Raw genomic sequence first — 15,845 nt, 5'->3', positions numbered from 1 at the left:
TCAATTCTGCGTCTTTAACCTGATGTTTTTATGAGGGAGAGTGACACTTGCAGTTCTTCACACTTTCTTTGAGTCAGATTTAATCAGGAAAATGGAAATATTGAAAATCAATGCAAGTTTGGGGTATGAAAAGAGAAATAAAACTAATGTTAAAAATTTAGTTTGACTCGTAAAAGGGCTTTAAGTAAGAATGAAACTATTAGTAGCTACATGAAACAAATAACTTGCTAATAACTTGCAGAACGGTTGATAGTAGTTACTTAAATTATGACGTACGTCTAACCTGTACATAACAGCGTCACATTTACAACCTTCCCCTTATGATGGTTTCCCTCAGCAAAACTCCTCTCATTTGCAAACCAGCTCCCATCAATCCATCTTTTGGATTTTATCAAGTGAAAGTGAATTACTGCAAAATTGACTACATAACGCCCGCAGATGTGCAAAATTAAAAACCTATTTTGAATGGCGGAGATTGGGCCTATGAGGCACAGAAAGTAATTTAATGGGAAACATCTTAACGGGAAAGAACATGTCACATTCACCAGACCCAACAGTGAAGTCACATGATCTCTTCAAAAAAAAGAAATCATGCGACTCTTTAACGGTATTTCTAATCAGTCATTTATAAAATTAATTTAAATAATAAGAAAATGTAATATTAAAAAGACATATATATAATGTGTTTAAAATAAAGGCCTTTAAAAAACATTGAAGGGAACAAAGATGTGTACAGTGCAAAACAATAAGAAAACCATCTCTAACAAATAGAATGGTAAGAAAACAACTAATAAAATAGGAAATATAAATAAAAACACACATTTCAGATTAAGTTAAAAGGTAGCAAAAGCCAAAGTATAAAAATGGCTCTTGAGGGAATATTTAAAAGCAGCTAATTAAGAGGCTGATGTGTAACAGGAGGTCATTCCCTGACTTAAGCCCCAGCAGAGCAAAGGCTCAATCCCCTGCGAGCTTAGACCCGGTTCTGGGTACACTCAGAACCAGCTGATTAGCAGATCTAAGAGACCGGGAAGGTGTGCAAAGGGTTAGCAGCTCAGAGAGGTATGGAGGGGCGAGGCTATTTAAAGATTTTAATAATTTTAAAACGGATTCTAAACCGGATTGGCAGCCAATGCAGGGATTTTAAAAACAGGTGTAATGCGGTCAACTTTTCTTGTGCCGGTTAGAGGAACAGCTGCGGCATTTTTGCACTATCTGCAAGCGAGCGACAGCAGAATCACTAATCCCGGCACAAAGGGCATTACAGTAGTCCAGCTGAGTGGTAACAAAGGCTTGGGCTACTGTTTCAAAGAGATGCCGCAAAATAATGGGCCTTAAACTAGCCAGCTGCCTGAAATAAAAAAATATAATACACTAGATTTCATCACTGGGTTTTTCTGGCTTTAAGGTCACTGTCAATTTTGACTTCTAAATTTGTAAATAGTTGGCTTTACAAAGTGAGACAGGTAACCAAAATCTAGGGATGTAGAGGTGGAGGCGCAACCAAAAAACATCAACATTAGTCTTTCCATGGTAACTGATGCTACCAATACTTTTGTTAGATGCATATATCTTATGCTATCGAAGGGCTGGCTTTATATTCTTGAGATGCTCGGTCAATTTAGTGTTAAAGACATTTTTCCTGCAGTTACCCTGTTGGCCAGTAGGTGGTGCAGGGTGGAGTGAGGCACTGAAGTAAATAACGCAGTGGACCTCTTGGATAACTACACTGGCTCAACCTGCTTTTATTTCATTTCCGTTATGCTTTAAGTGACCGACGTGAGCTTCTCTGACAAAACAAAGCTTTATTTCAACAGAAATAAAGGCGAGTAGCAACTTTACAGGTACAATCTGCTATCTAGCTTAGTTGTTTCCTTTCAATAGTCGCCTATCGAGTTCTGTCTGAAATGTATGGACCTTTTTCTAAAGTGTTACCATAATAACAGCTGATATGGCAGTGAAATAAAAGCAATAACTGCACAAGTACTGTTGAAAGTACCCACACACCCCCACATAAATGAAGAGGAGTCAGAAGGCTCCTGTACTAGCTATTCACTGATATTGATTGGGTATACACATATTCGATGGCAACATGTGGGGGATGGAGCTGCTGCGGTTTGCTAAGGAAGGAGGCGCATTCCTACGAACAGGGATCGTAGAAAACAGACTTTTACATTTGTTTATACAGCTACAGCTACGCTAAAGTGACCCATGTTCCTTTTAATCAACAGTACCTTTGGTACGTTGACGGATTGAAAAATCTTTGTAGTCCTTCTGTTTTAGCCCCAACTGCAAGTCTCATGCTGATTCAGGAGGAAGTCTGCCCTGCACAACGCCGTCACATTTCTAGGCCAGTCTCTACTGTGATCAGCAAAAACCTCTAAATAAAACAAAGCAGGCAAGCAAACAAACAAACAGCGTTCCCCTCCCCTCCCTCGTTTCTCTCGTCTCCTGTCCCGGCTGGCGGTGGGAGCCAGCGAGGGGAACAAGCAGAATGATATGTGGCTGAGCCCTGGCAGTCCTCTGTCAATGACCATATGGATCACAGGGACATGGCAGCATCGGCTTGCAGCGGGACACGCATGCACACACGCACGCACGCAGGCATGCACACCGTCAGCGGCCCCAAGCTACTTCACCTGCAACACTTCAGAAAGCCAAGCTGAGTCCACCGCTGCAATAAGTAAGCCACGTAATGGGCATAAACACGCATTGGTGATGAGACAATGCATCCCAGGATTTTCAGACAAGGCGTCCATGTTGAAACAAAGTGTACAAATTCAGTTTGAATGTAACGACAAAGGCAAAAGGACAACAGAGCCACTGAGTGGAGGCTTTTAGGTTGGATGTAGGAGGCTGGATTTAACACAGTTCAGGCTCTGGGTCACAGCCACAGCAAGATGTCCAGCTCCAATAGTGGCTAATGGCTTGTCAAAGTCTTATCAGCACAATGATCTAAGTGTCTGACTGGGCTTCACTCAAAAACTGGATAAAATGCTAACTATTTGTGAAAGGGCACATAAATATTACATGTTCTTAATTTTACTACAGGTTAACCCTCACAATTTAATACCAGCTATTTACCCACAAACTCTCTCAGCCCTAAAACGCTGTTTTAAAATGCATGAACTGATAGCATGATATAGAAACAATGAGTGTATATAAACTGCCTTTAACCTACAAATGAAAGCAAAATGTCAACTTTATTCATTTTTAATCTTCATGTCTAACTACTGTACAAATGATAGTTATTTATTTTCTTCTACTAAACGAATACCTGTATGGAATAAAAGTTAAAATTTTACAGTTTTATGTAATTTCTACACATGAAGGATTTTTAGTTTGGCTTCATGTTTTTAAACATGTTCAGTATTGAGATTGAATCTGTGGTGCTCGTTTTGTTTTCACCTGAGGTTAGATTTAAGCAATGTTAAAAGGTGTAAACACCAAATTCATGCCATTAAAACCCTAAAATAGCTGAGCAGATATTTTCTATTGACTGTGACTGTAAAAGCTTAGATATGGCTATTAACAGTAGTAATAGTCGCTGGCACACAATGTTTTAAAAACTCTTTGTCAATGTAAATAATTTTGCAACCAAGTGAAACATTGATTGACAATTACAATTAATAAAAAGTCCACAAACTAGCCATGAGAAGTCAGCTGATGACCAGAACGGGACAATTTTCCCCACTGTAAATATAAAAATACGATATCTATTTAGATTAGTGAACAGAGAAGCTTCTGAGGAATGTTTTAATGTAGAAAATGTCCCTCAATTGTTGTCAAGGCGTGCTTAAAAAAACACCTTCACCATTGATGTTACCAAAGGAAAGAGACCTTCACAATAACAGATAAAAACAGAACATAAAGGAAAAGTCGCCGTTTTCATGGAGAAGGCGATCACAAGTTCATCCTGAGGTCTGACCCAACAAATATAATATAGATAAAAAAACTAGATCCATAACTCCAACTGTACATGCCGTAAAATATTAGTTTATTATAAGTTTAAGACAGTAAAATTTGAAGAATACAGATTAGTCTTTGCTTGCTTTGAAGAACTGCAGGACAAGACTTCGTGTTTTTTTTGTTTTGTTTTTTTAGACAGCAAAGACATTTTTTAGCTGCGTCTGAATAAATTACAAGCAACTAACATGTCTCTTGGACAGATGAGGCACACGCAGAGATATCTGGCCGGTCCCAGGTTTTACAGCAAATCGAACAGATCTTATAAAAAAAAATCAAAACACCAGTTATGGTGGTGGACAGATGGTAATTGGGCCTTGATTTCCAGTAACAGGACCTGGACACTTTACGGTCTTTGAGTCGACCATGAACGCCTCTCTGCACCAAGGTGTTCTGAAATCAAATATGTGACATCTAAAGCTTGGTTAAACTGGGTCATACAAAAGGACGATGACTCAAAGCAAAGCAGCAAATCTACAACTTCTAATCAGTATTAGAAGACAACAAATGCAGCACTGGCTCGGTCAAACTTCAGGTTTTATTCTAACACTAATGAAGGGGTAGGACAAAACAGAAGATGATTAGTTATTGTTGCTAAAGGTGATAGTACAAGCTACTGAATCGTCGGCTGGATTAATTTTTCATACGCCGTTTCTGCATTACTTAAATTATTAATAACCCACAAGACTATGTCCTATTTAACTAATTATAAGTCCTTGTCAGAACCAAAAGACTTTCGTCCTTTTATTACAAAATCCTGCTTACCTTCGGAGACGGACAAGTTAATAATCAAATCTACCAATTCGCTATTAAATGTCTGTTAATAACAAATAGAAAATCTGAATAATTCCTCACGTAAGTTATTCTATGCGCAGCCCAAAGTTAGGATCATAAACACTCTATTTGTCCCAAAACGTTTGTAATATAAAGCAACGTTTTTTTAATGCTAGATTAACATCCTTAAACAACACGCAGAGTACACTGTGTGCCTATAACTGACTGGCATGTTACCCAGCCAGCTGGCTCTGACGTTACTCATCGTATTTTACCAAGCAATGCCTGACCGTGCCTAAAGGAACGGGCTGCAATAATTTGGTGAGGTAAACCTGCAAACGAGAAAAAGCACAAAACATTTCAGGCGTGACATCAGAGAGAAAAACCCTGAGAGTTTTACAGTTTATCTACAATAAAGATACAATTCAATAAAATGACATAAAACTAAAAGGTCTGTAAAATATTTTTTCTTAATTTAGCTCCGTCCAGTAAAGAAGTCCAACTTAACTTTCAAAAAGGAAAAAAAATATAATCACTGAGAGTGAAGATGTGCTCTTAATTTTTGGACCAATAGAGGAGAGATCAAAAGTTAGCACACAGCTTCAGCTGCTTCAGCTTGGAACCACTGAACAGGCCTGAAACATGGGAGTAGTGATGGACTCAGACCTGAACCTCCAAAAGAATCTAAAGACAATTACAAGGTCGGCTTTCTATCACCTGAAGAACATTTCCAGGATTAAAGGACTAATGTCGCAGAAGGATCTGGAAAAACTAATCCATGCGTTTATATTTAGTAGAATTGATTACTGCAACGGTGTTTTACAGGTCTGCCTAAAAAGTCGATCAGACAGCTGCAGCTGATCCAGAACGCTGCTGCCCGCGTCCTCACTAAGACTAAGAAAGTAGAGCACATCACCCCAGTTCTAAAGTCCTTACACTGGCTCCCTGTATCTCAGAGAATAGACTTAAAATAAAATAAAACTCCTGTTAGTCTATAAATCCCTGAATACTCTGAACACCAAAATATATCACAGACTTGCTATCAGTGCATCAACCCTCCAGACCACTCAGGTTTTCTGGCTCTAATCTACTCTGCAGAACCAGAACCAGAACCAAACATGGAGAAGCAGCATTTAGTTCCTATGCTTGTCTGGAGCAAACTTCCAGAAAACTATAAAAGTGCTGAACAGCCCTGAGTCCCTTTAAATCAAGGTTAAAAACCTTTTTGTTTAGAGTTGCCTTTAAATTTTACTGTGGATGTTTGTAGTCCAACTTGTCTTATACTGTATCAGACCTGCTGCTACTATTCCAATGCAAAGTTCTTTCCTCTGCTATGTCCTCTGTCTCTGTTATGGTTTATTTGTTCTGTTTGTTTTGTTCATGTACAGAACTTTGAATCGTCTTATTACTGAAAAGTGCTTTCTAAATAAACTTCCTTCAGGGTCATCTGGTTTTTGCATGAAATTTCTATTAAATTATCTTGAACAGCTACCCTTTTTTAATCTTAAACTTTCCCCTGCATCTTATGACTGTTTTTGATTCATATTGTCTGTGTTTTTAATAAAGCTCACAATTACATAAATATTTTTCCAATAATTGAACTGACATGATTTTGTTTTCTGCCATCAGGATTCTGTACACAATTTGTAGTCAACTTGCATTCATGTCAATCATTGTATGACTGGACAAGCGTACATCTCTTGTTGGATTAAAAATGTGCTCATGTTAACCTAAATTCTTAAACAATATTATGTTTTTTTTTCTTTTCTTTAATGGAAAACATAAGTATGTCCAAATAATCTGTCTGTACGCAGATATGTAAGAGGAAACCTAACAGGACACTCTAATTTCAGGTTGGAGTACAGCACGGTTGTTTGTCATGGATCATGCTGTATTTGTAATTGTGGGAAGGATTAAGGTAAAGATCAGCATTTCTAATAAATATCCACAGAGACTGCTGCTTTTGTGTCGCTAGCATGTGATAATTGCTAATATAAACATGTTAACCCCCTATTATTCTCTCTTTGCTGTAAAACCATTAAAAAAGTAACTTCCAGCAACTGCTCCCAGACACGTACATAGTGTATCGCCTCTGCTCCTCATAAAAATAAAATTAAAACAATGAATCTTAATATTTTCCAGGCCGTCCTGTGATTGGCGCGGTGAAATGTCCAGTGTGCACCCGCCTCTCACCCAATCCACCTGGAATATAGCTTCCTACCGGTCTATTGTGATTGCAATATTGAAAACACAGACATTGTGATAGAATTGTAATTTAATATATTGTTAAGAGAGATTTGCACAACAAACATTGGAAAAGGACAAAAAATTATCAAGTCTATTAGTTTCTTGATCCTTGACTAAATCAGCAACCACAGCCTTCCATTTATTGCAAACAATTTTTCATTTTGTAGACATTTAATAGCGCGACTATGTTCTCAAAATGACTAGAAACCAGGTGGGTTAGGAGCTCATTACTTCATCATCTTAGAAACGTCTGCTGGTCAGAGAATGGGCGGAGCGCTCGACAGCATGTGATAAAGCGTTGTCGTTGATTAAAATTGTGGCCTTATTGAATTTTGCAAACGTCTTCCTGTGACACTGAGGGATAAAAACATGGTGGCACAGAGCCACCATTTTAATCAGTCTCGTTCTATTTAACCATAAATCTGCTAACACATGTCTTAAACAGCTCAGTTATTAAATCTTACTCAGTGGTGGTCTTTATTAGGCTTCTTTACAGCTGTTATAGCTCTAAATAGTGGATCCGCCATTCGCCTGGCTACTCCTGGTAAGCTGCAGTTATGGCATATGGCAGCAGTGGCTCTCAGCCTTATAGTTCGACGTTGCTCTTCCAGGTTGTTGTTAATTTTCATTGTTTCAGGCAATCAGTGTTTAGGTGTTTCAAATGTGATGTGTCTAAAGAAATATTTTTTCCATTTTAGCATCGCCACCATTTAATTTGAGTTTTTAAAATTTAAACTTACAAATCAGCATGAGTGTGTTAAAGCCACACTCTGTCTTTTAAATAAACATTGTGCCTGAAGCAGTATTTTTTTTATTATTTAATTAGTTACTGTTGTAAATGCTGCACTAGCTTTTAGACAAAAAAATAAATAAATGACCAAAAAAATAAAGAAAAAAATAAATTATTTTAATAGATGCAGTGAGAAATTGGCTGGTGTCCACAACTGGGTGATTTTAGACTCGATTTTAGACTCGATGACCGGTGACAGGCGGGTCGGAAACTCGCACAAAGCCTTACCAGGTGGTGCTGGCAGCAACAATCTCCAGTGTGGCCACTGTTATTCCAGGAAGGCATAAAATGAGCTATTTTCAGCTTCATCAAAGTCTTCCATATGAAGTCATAAGAACGAAACTAATTTAAAAAAATATATATCTTTTCTACAGCATGTGGCATATGTGGTGCATTCAGACTGTGAGAGAGAGCATGACATTAAGCAGATAACAGGAAGGTAAACATATTACAGCACCGGCGCTCTGTTTTAGACTTCCAGCCTCCGTCTGTCACGTTACACGCTAAATTTGGAAGTGTTTGTAGCCTTTGAGAAACTGTTATTGAAAAGACATACAGTCATATTAAAAAAAAAATAGAATATGCATTCAAATGAGGGTTGTTTATCAGATTAAAAGTACCTTTTGAAAATAACAACCTAGAACAGGTATTAAACATGCCTTTCATTGAGCCTGCATTTCTATTAAAAAATATATTGAGCTGATACAATATAAAACTTAAATGTTATGCTTTCATTATCCATAAGATGAAAATCTTCACAATTTAAAGAACTAAAGGCTTGAAAACATCAGTCTGTGTGTAATTAGTCCAAATATGTTTTACTTAATGAATCAAGTAACTGAAATAAATTATCTTGTTAATAATAGTTGTTTTAAATAGTAAAACCGAGTTATACCAAGTGCTTCTTTAGATGCAGCGTGACTAAAAAACTGTGAGGAATTGCAATGAAAAAAATGACCAATCATGCTGTTCATGGTATAAGAGTAGTTTTAATTTATCTGAGAAATTCTCAGATAAATCTCCTAATCTTTAAACTGACGAGAATATCCCCGGTTTTAGATGGATCCTTTTAAGATCACAGAGTGTGATCCGGCTCAAGACATTTGGACGTGTTGCACTTGTAAATCCCATCCGTTATTACTCTCTGGAACGGTGCTGCAGGAAAGGCAAATCAAATCCAACCCAGCAAAAATCTCATCAGATAGATGCGCAAACCAATGACATCAATAAATCAATCTGACTGTAAAAATATAAGAAGGCACACACGAGCAAGCACACATCTGATCAAGGCCGGAAGGCTTTCATGTAGTAATCACCTATGGGAGTGTTAAGCAAGGAACGCCCACTGTGTCTGTGCATTCATTTAATACACTACTACGCAGCCCGTAATAAACAATGCTTCTGGCGAAGCTTTTTTCTTTTTACTAAATCTTGATGCTAATAAATAAGGTAAACGCCAATTAATATTTCAAGCTGATCATAGCCACAGAGTTGGAGAACAGACAAAGACAGATTGGAGCCCGCCGGGGGAAAGAGGGAGCTTTCTAACGGATGATCCCAGCGGACTGAGGTCTCCACTTTCCTCAGATTTAAATTCAAAAAGCTCTTGTTTTAAAAGAATGTTCTTACAATCCCAGCTGAAATCAGCCATAATTAACCTAGCAAGCTCTTGACAAAAGCAGTACAATGATTTGTAAATAGATGACGGGGGGGAAAAAAATGAGTAAGGCATCATCTTGTGCCAGGATGTACAAGTGTAATGATTTTCTCACGTGTGTATGAAATTAGTACTGGATATCAATGTTTTTCTCTGTAAATACGCAATATTTCTATTAAGCCTAGTAACATGAACCTCACCAGACGTGGGTAACAAATTAGGTTATGCACAGATACAAGCAAACAAATGAATAAGGGTAAAATAAATTATTATAAGGGTGAAACCAATTACTGTATAAAAAAAATTGCGAGCTAAAATGTATATAACATTAGGTAGAAAAGTATTTTTGTAATGACAACATTAAAACGCCTCGTGTCTGGAGAACTTAGTGCCATGCATTGCTAAAATGTGATTTCCATTTCCTTTAACTGATTTTCAGTGGGATTCAAGTCAAGGTGATTAACTGGACAAGCCTAGCGTCTTCACATTTGTATCGAGAATGCCTCCGTTCATATCTACGTTCATATCTACGTTCATACTTCAGTTATAAGTCTGCCAGTATCATAGGCTGACAAACAGCCCCTCACCATGACCTTCCTACCTCCTAACCTCCTGGTTGGGAGCATGTCAGGATCATACACACTATTCCTCTTCCAAAATCATGGTGTTTTGATTTTGGTCCCATCCAGCCCCACTATGTTCTCCCTTTATTTCCGTAGCTGATTTAATTGTTCAGCAATAAACTTTAAATGGAGGTTTTTCTTCGGCAGGGGAGGCCTGTGCACCGAGTGTTCATGGAAGCCTTTGCGTTTGCATGCATTGCCTTTGGTTTATAGTGAAAAACTGCATGTATTAATTTCACGTCTTTCTAAAGCTCTTTTTCTCGATTCTTGGGCGACACTTTTGATTATTTTTATGACTCCTGTCTCAGAAATGCCAAGCTCACTTTATTCATAAGCCCTTCAAAACAGTGCTGAACAGATATGTAGAGCATACATAAACACACAAAAGATGTTACAAGAAATCTTTCAAGAAACACCTGATCGTGGTAGGTTTATTGTAAAATTATGTTCTTTTTATGCCTGGATTATGATCACTGAAAAATAACAATTGTTTAGAAATACACCAGTAACCAATGGTTTTGCAACAACAAAGTTGTGCTATTAATTAAGAAACCCTTTATAGGCAATCGATTAGGATATTTTAGCTAATTTCTTGGCTTTTTATGCCCTGTTGCAGCTAATTTTCTTCAGGTAATTAACTATTATATCCTGTGTTATTACACTTTATTACTTTAATATTGTCAATTTAGGTGTTTATTTTCCTTTTCTTTCTTTTATGTCCGACTATTACTTGGTTTGTTCGATGACATATGGTGTGAATTTCATGCCCGTTGCCTTATAAGAAATATATTTCCTATAAAATACATTGGGGTATTTAAAACACCAGTTGATAACTTTTTGTATTTGTATTTTTTTATTTATAAAGGGACAATGCATATTAATGAACATAACCTAAATATGCTGAATTATAGCCTGCGCTAATTTCGCTAATATTTCAATAATAATGTTGATAATATTCTTGTACAACTGGGCGTATGTCAAAACTGTCGTGCTCTTCAGCTATGGATAGGTGGAGGGGGAAGAGCCAGATTCACGTTTCTCAATAAGGATGAGCAACGGTGACGCAGGAGAGATGGTAGGGTGGAGGGAGGGACGGTGGATGTGTGTTTCCAGCTATGTCATGCTGGATGCAGAAGGGAGTAGGGCCACAAACTGGCCATTTACATGAATGTTTTAGAAGACGGAGGGACAGATGTTTTCCCATAGTGTCAGTGTCTCTCCAGCTCCTCTCTCTGACAACCCCACCAACTGACTCCTCTTACATAACCACCACCACCCCCACCTCACCCACCCCCCACCCCCCCCCAGGGCTGCCGCCTGCCTTTATTGGCTTATTTCTCTCTTTTTCAAACGTTCACATTTTTACCCCACTGAACCCTGCAACGTATCCCAAACTGCTCATCTGAAATTCAGCCTCCTAACGTCACTGTTAAAATTATAGCTGCTGTTGCACTGAAGGCACAAACGGCACGTTAAACAATTTGTATACGGGGGTAATAATCCACATCACAGAGGGATGCTAAGATGCTGTGCAGAGGTGTTTTCCTCAGTGATGCATTTTCAGCTAACTCAAAATCCCTAAACGAGTAATGCAGCTTTAAAGACGTATTTAATCGAGTCAAAGCCAATTTAAACTACGCAAATTTAATACTGCGTGAATGTTTTGCGTGTAAGTCATGAAGTCCACTAATGGACACTAAATTCTCCATGTAAGCAATAATTGCTTACATAATCACATTTGCTGCAAGCTTTCAAACGTGTGAAACATGGAAAATGCCTGACTGGTCTGGATGAAGCTGGAATGGAATGTAACGCAACCTAAAAACACAAAAAAAACAACAACAACAACAACAAAAAACACACACACCATTTTATTTCAGGGCCCTAAAGCTGAAATCCCTCCTCATGAGCTGTAATCTGCTAATATCAGCAAGGTTGCGGCTCATATGAGGACTCCATTTTCTTCGTGCTTTCCATATTCCAAATTTTTCCTCACAAAACCGCAATCGGACACACAGAAGCAGTAATGCAAACAATCCAGAAGGCTTTACTGGCCACAAATGCAAGCCTGCATAAACACATACTCATGCACAGTGAAAGCCATTTCTTGAATCTCACGCTCGCCAAGCTGCCCTTCCCCCCACCCGAAGATCACTCTCATATTCACATACGTGCACCTTGATTAATTAAAGGCTGAGCTTCTGAAGCTGTCTTGACCTTCTCTTAATCATCATTTATATGCACACGTGTAAATAAATGGCAGTAATAGAAACAAAATGGAGGCCAATGTGGGAAAAAAAAAAAAAAGAAAAAAAAAAAAAAAAGGTAGTTTCATTCATTCAGAGCACCATGTAAGAAATGCAACGTTTAAAAGCAGGTTGGTCTCGTTTGTTAGAAGACAATCTCATCCTGCTGGGGTTATTTTAATCATAAAAGGCCTTGCCTAATGGATGTGACACTGGTATCTAGCATCGATTTCATTATCAATTTCCTAATGAGACTTTATCCCTTACTTAACCGATTAGTAACAAATCTATTTTTCTTTCATCTAATTTTGAAAGCCAGACGCTGATTTCAGAGTTGCTGATGTGAAACCTAAATCTGAAAGCATCAAAACGACTACATGGCCTGTGGCAATCCGCATCAGTGTAAGCCTTTGACGACACACAGTAGGTGTGTTAAATCTATATAGCATTAGTCATCTGCATTAGTCCCCAAACATTGCAGATCATCTCCATGTACGTGCACTGAGAACCAGATTTATCCTGTTTCCAACAGAAGAACTATAGCAATAACAGGAAAGAAAAGGGGGGGGGGGGGGGGGGGTTCTTGAGATGAATACTAAATCAGAACCATCTTTAATTAGTGGAAGTCGCTGAAATTAGCTCAAATGTATTCGTCTTTACTACGATCGCTATCAGACCCTAACAGAGTGAGGAAGAAGGTTTACCTGGTCATACCACTCCCGGTTGGTGCAGGTGCACTCAGGCCACCATCCTCCTTGTCCACTGGAGTTGTTGCCGTTTACTTTGGGGCCACCTTTGGACTGGCCCTTTGGGTTGGGGCCTCCAGGGCCTCCACCAGACATAATCTTGCCCTTACTTCTCCCCAAAGTGCCACCTCCTCCTCCTCCTCCACCACCTCCACCGCCGCCTCCTCCTCCTCCTCCCATGCTTCCACCCCCTCCTGAGGCTGGAGGGGGCAAGGTCTGGCCTCCCCCATACCCAGGTGGGTATCCATAGGGCTCGGCCTGCCAGTCTCCCCCGTACGCCGGGGCATCCATCCTGCGCAGAGCAGCCATACGGGTCACCTCATAACATTCTGGGCACTTGCAGCAGTGGTGGTGTTTGTGCATGCTGGCTGTGCTGGTTGGGCTGACGCTGGGATGAGCGGCGTGGCACTCGGTCTCTGCCGCCTCCTCGGATCTCGCGCGGCACGCTGCGATCGCTAACGCCGAAGGAAATAACACCGATCACAGGAATTTGTACAGGTTTTTTCCCCTTTTTTTTTTTCGTGTTTTTAGTTTCTCTCTTTTTGGTCAAATCCGGCTGCTCTCTGCTTTATTCCTCGTGGATGTAGAGAGAGAAAGGAAAAAAAAAAAAAAAAAAAAAAGCTGAAACTGAGACGGATGGGAAGCAGCAACAGGAAAACAAAAATACAAAATGGGCACGTAGTCTTTGTCCTCTTGACGTAGAAGATCAAAGGAAATATTTAAGATATTGTATGCCACCACGCAATCAGAGACCAGCCCTGATGATAGAAATTTCTTCTTGATTCTCTCGGTTCACAGTGATACGCATATAAATTCATAGATATATAGATTCTTTTGTTTATATCATATATATTTACACACACAAATACATATAAAAATATTAATATAAACAGACGAGCACAAATACAGATATGTACAAGGATAAATGTATATTATATATATAAATATCTATATGCGTGTGTACAAATATATATAGAGATATATAAACAATATGTATAAATAAATGATATCCGCAAATGAAAAACTTCCGTTGTTGATTCTGTATCTTCTTGATGTGTCAAAAAAATCTCACGTTTTTTTTTCCCCTCCTGCGTTGAAAATCGTTGCCTGTCGCTCTCTGTCTCTTTTCCCAGCCCGCAGAGAGGAGCTGAGCGCTGGATCGCCTCTCAGTCAGCTTGCCCTAGATGTGGATTATTCAGAGGGATGCGAGCAAGCAAGAGGGAGGTTGGTGAGAGAGAAAGAGAGAGGGGAGCAGCAGCTAGGGAGGAGGGGTGGGGTGGGAGAGGGGGGGGGGGGATACGTAGCAGCATCCCTCTAGCAGCTCACTCCTGACAGCCACAGCCAATCAACTCGCAGCGTTGCCATCAGCAGCAGCAGCACCAACAGGACTGAGCGCTTCACTGGCTGCTCTTAAAGGGGCAATGACACCGACGCGGCGCTACTGCTCGCTTTGGGTGAGAAGGCACTTCTTCGTGATGTACGCCACAATCAAAAGCAAAAAAAAAAAAAAAAAAAAAGCATCACGTGTTTATTTCTTAACATATACATGAGAAAGACCACGGGAGTCCTAATCCGCAATCAGTCAATGACGACCCCAGACTGTAATCCATCAAAAGGGAGTCTAATCCATGTTTTTCATCAGGCCAGTGCAGCCAAAATCCAACTTACAATGAGAACCCCTGTCCCTCCGACCGATCACTGGCCACCTACACGGTCATCGCTAGTTCAGCTGCAGACTTAACGGCTGTGCCATCAGTGGCCGTCCTCAGGCTCTGTGCCACAGCACACGTCTGTAAATAATCTCACAAGAAGACGTATGAGCGTCAGATATGCACAGTGTTACTTCTAGAATAAGAGTCGAAATAAACGTTATTATTGTCGCTCGGGGGTGTTGAAGCATGCATATTCACATAAAAAGGATCTACAAACAGAAATTAAGAATAACAGTGAGGGCAAATTTACAGCATAAGAAACAAAATACTGTGTTATTAAAATAGCATAGTCGGGTTTAACGGAATGTGCATCTGAAAGTTACATTTGAGCACAAAAAACTTTTTTTTTTTAATAACTACAATTAACAGCGTTGATGTAAACACTTATTAAATTAGTTGGAACCGTTGATGGTTATTAAGGCTAACAGCTGCTGGGAGGAAAGATCTGTGATGGCGCTCCTTTGTGCATTTAGGATGCAGCCGTCTGTCACTGAAGGAGCTCTCCAGCTCTGCAACACTTCATGCATCAGGAAGGAGACGCCGTCCAAGGGTGATGTTGTTTTCTTTTTGAGTCCTTCTGTCTCCACCACCTGTACTGGGTCAAAGGGGCATCCTGGGACAGAGCTGGCCTTCCTGATGAGCTTATCTAGCCGCTTCCTCTTAGCTGTAGATAAGCTGCTGCCCCAGCAGACTAACATCCTTCTTCTTTTTGCCTTTTTCACTCCGGGTTGTTGAATTATTTCGCTGCTCTTTTGCCGGCTTGGTCAAAATAAGCACAGTGGGAGAAATCTGCCCTCCTGGAGCCTCGTTTAGGACCCATAGGGCAATTATTTCATGTTCACAATGATGACATCAACACACGTGTACCAAACCAATGAGATTACACGCTTTGGCTTTTGAGTGGGTGGAGGAGGAGATTGAGAGTGTGAACGTGTGAAGGGAAAAAGGAGAGAAGGAGAGCCTATATGGCTTTCATGTTACTGTGGCAGTTATATTTTCAGCAATTTGATAGGACTGCTTGTGAGCCATTTTACATGCTTATCAATTTGTAGTTTTATCCCAAATGGGATAGGAAACATTCGGA

General features: G+C 39.6%; 1 protein-coding gene across 5 annotated transcripts in view; it reads right to left on the bottom strand.

Moving 5' to 3' along the window:
• dlg3 (discs, large homolog 3 (Drosophila)) overlaps nt 1-15,845 on the bottom strand; it is a 163,183-nt gene that overhangs the window by 98,974 nt on the left and 48,364 nt on the right. For 2 of the 5 annotated variants that reach the window (XM_036127249.1, XM_036127250.1), the window contains exon 1: nt 13,008-13,887. The exons of 2 other annotated variants lie outside the window; for them this stretch is intronic. In XM_036127249.1, the coding sequence (XP_035983142.1) occupies nt 13,008-13,412 (405 nt within the window). In that variant the 5' untranslated portion in view covers nt 13,413-13,887. Of the gene's footprint in view, nt 1-13,007; nt 13,888-15,845 lie in introns of those variants that run through there. One more of the 5 variants, XM_036127248.1, reaches the window with a different exon arrangement.

Source organism: Fundulus heteroclitus, chromosome 23 (genome assembly GCF_011125445.2).
Source record: "Fundulus heteroclitus isolate FHET01 chromosome 23, MU-UCD_Fhet_4.1, whole genome shotgun sequence".
In the NCBI taxonomy this organism is placed as follows: Eukaryota; Metazoa; Chordata; class Actinopteri; order Cyprinodontiformes; family Fundulidae; genus Fundulus; species Fundulus heteroclitus.
Note: the sequence above shows the minus strand (reverse complement) of the source record. Positions and strands in the feature narration are given on the sequence as shown.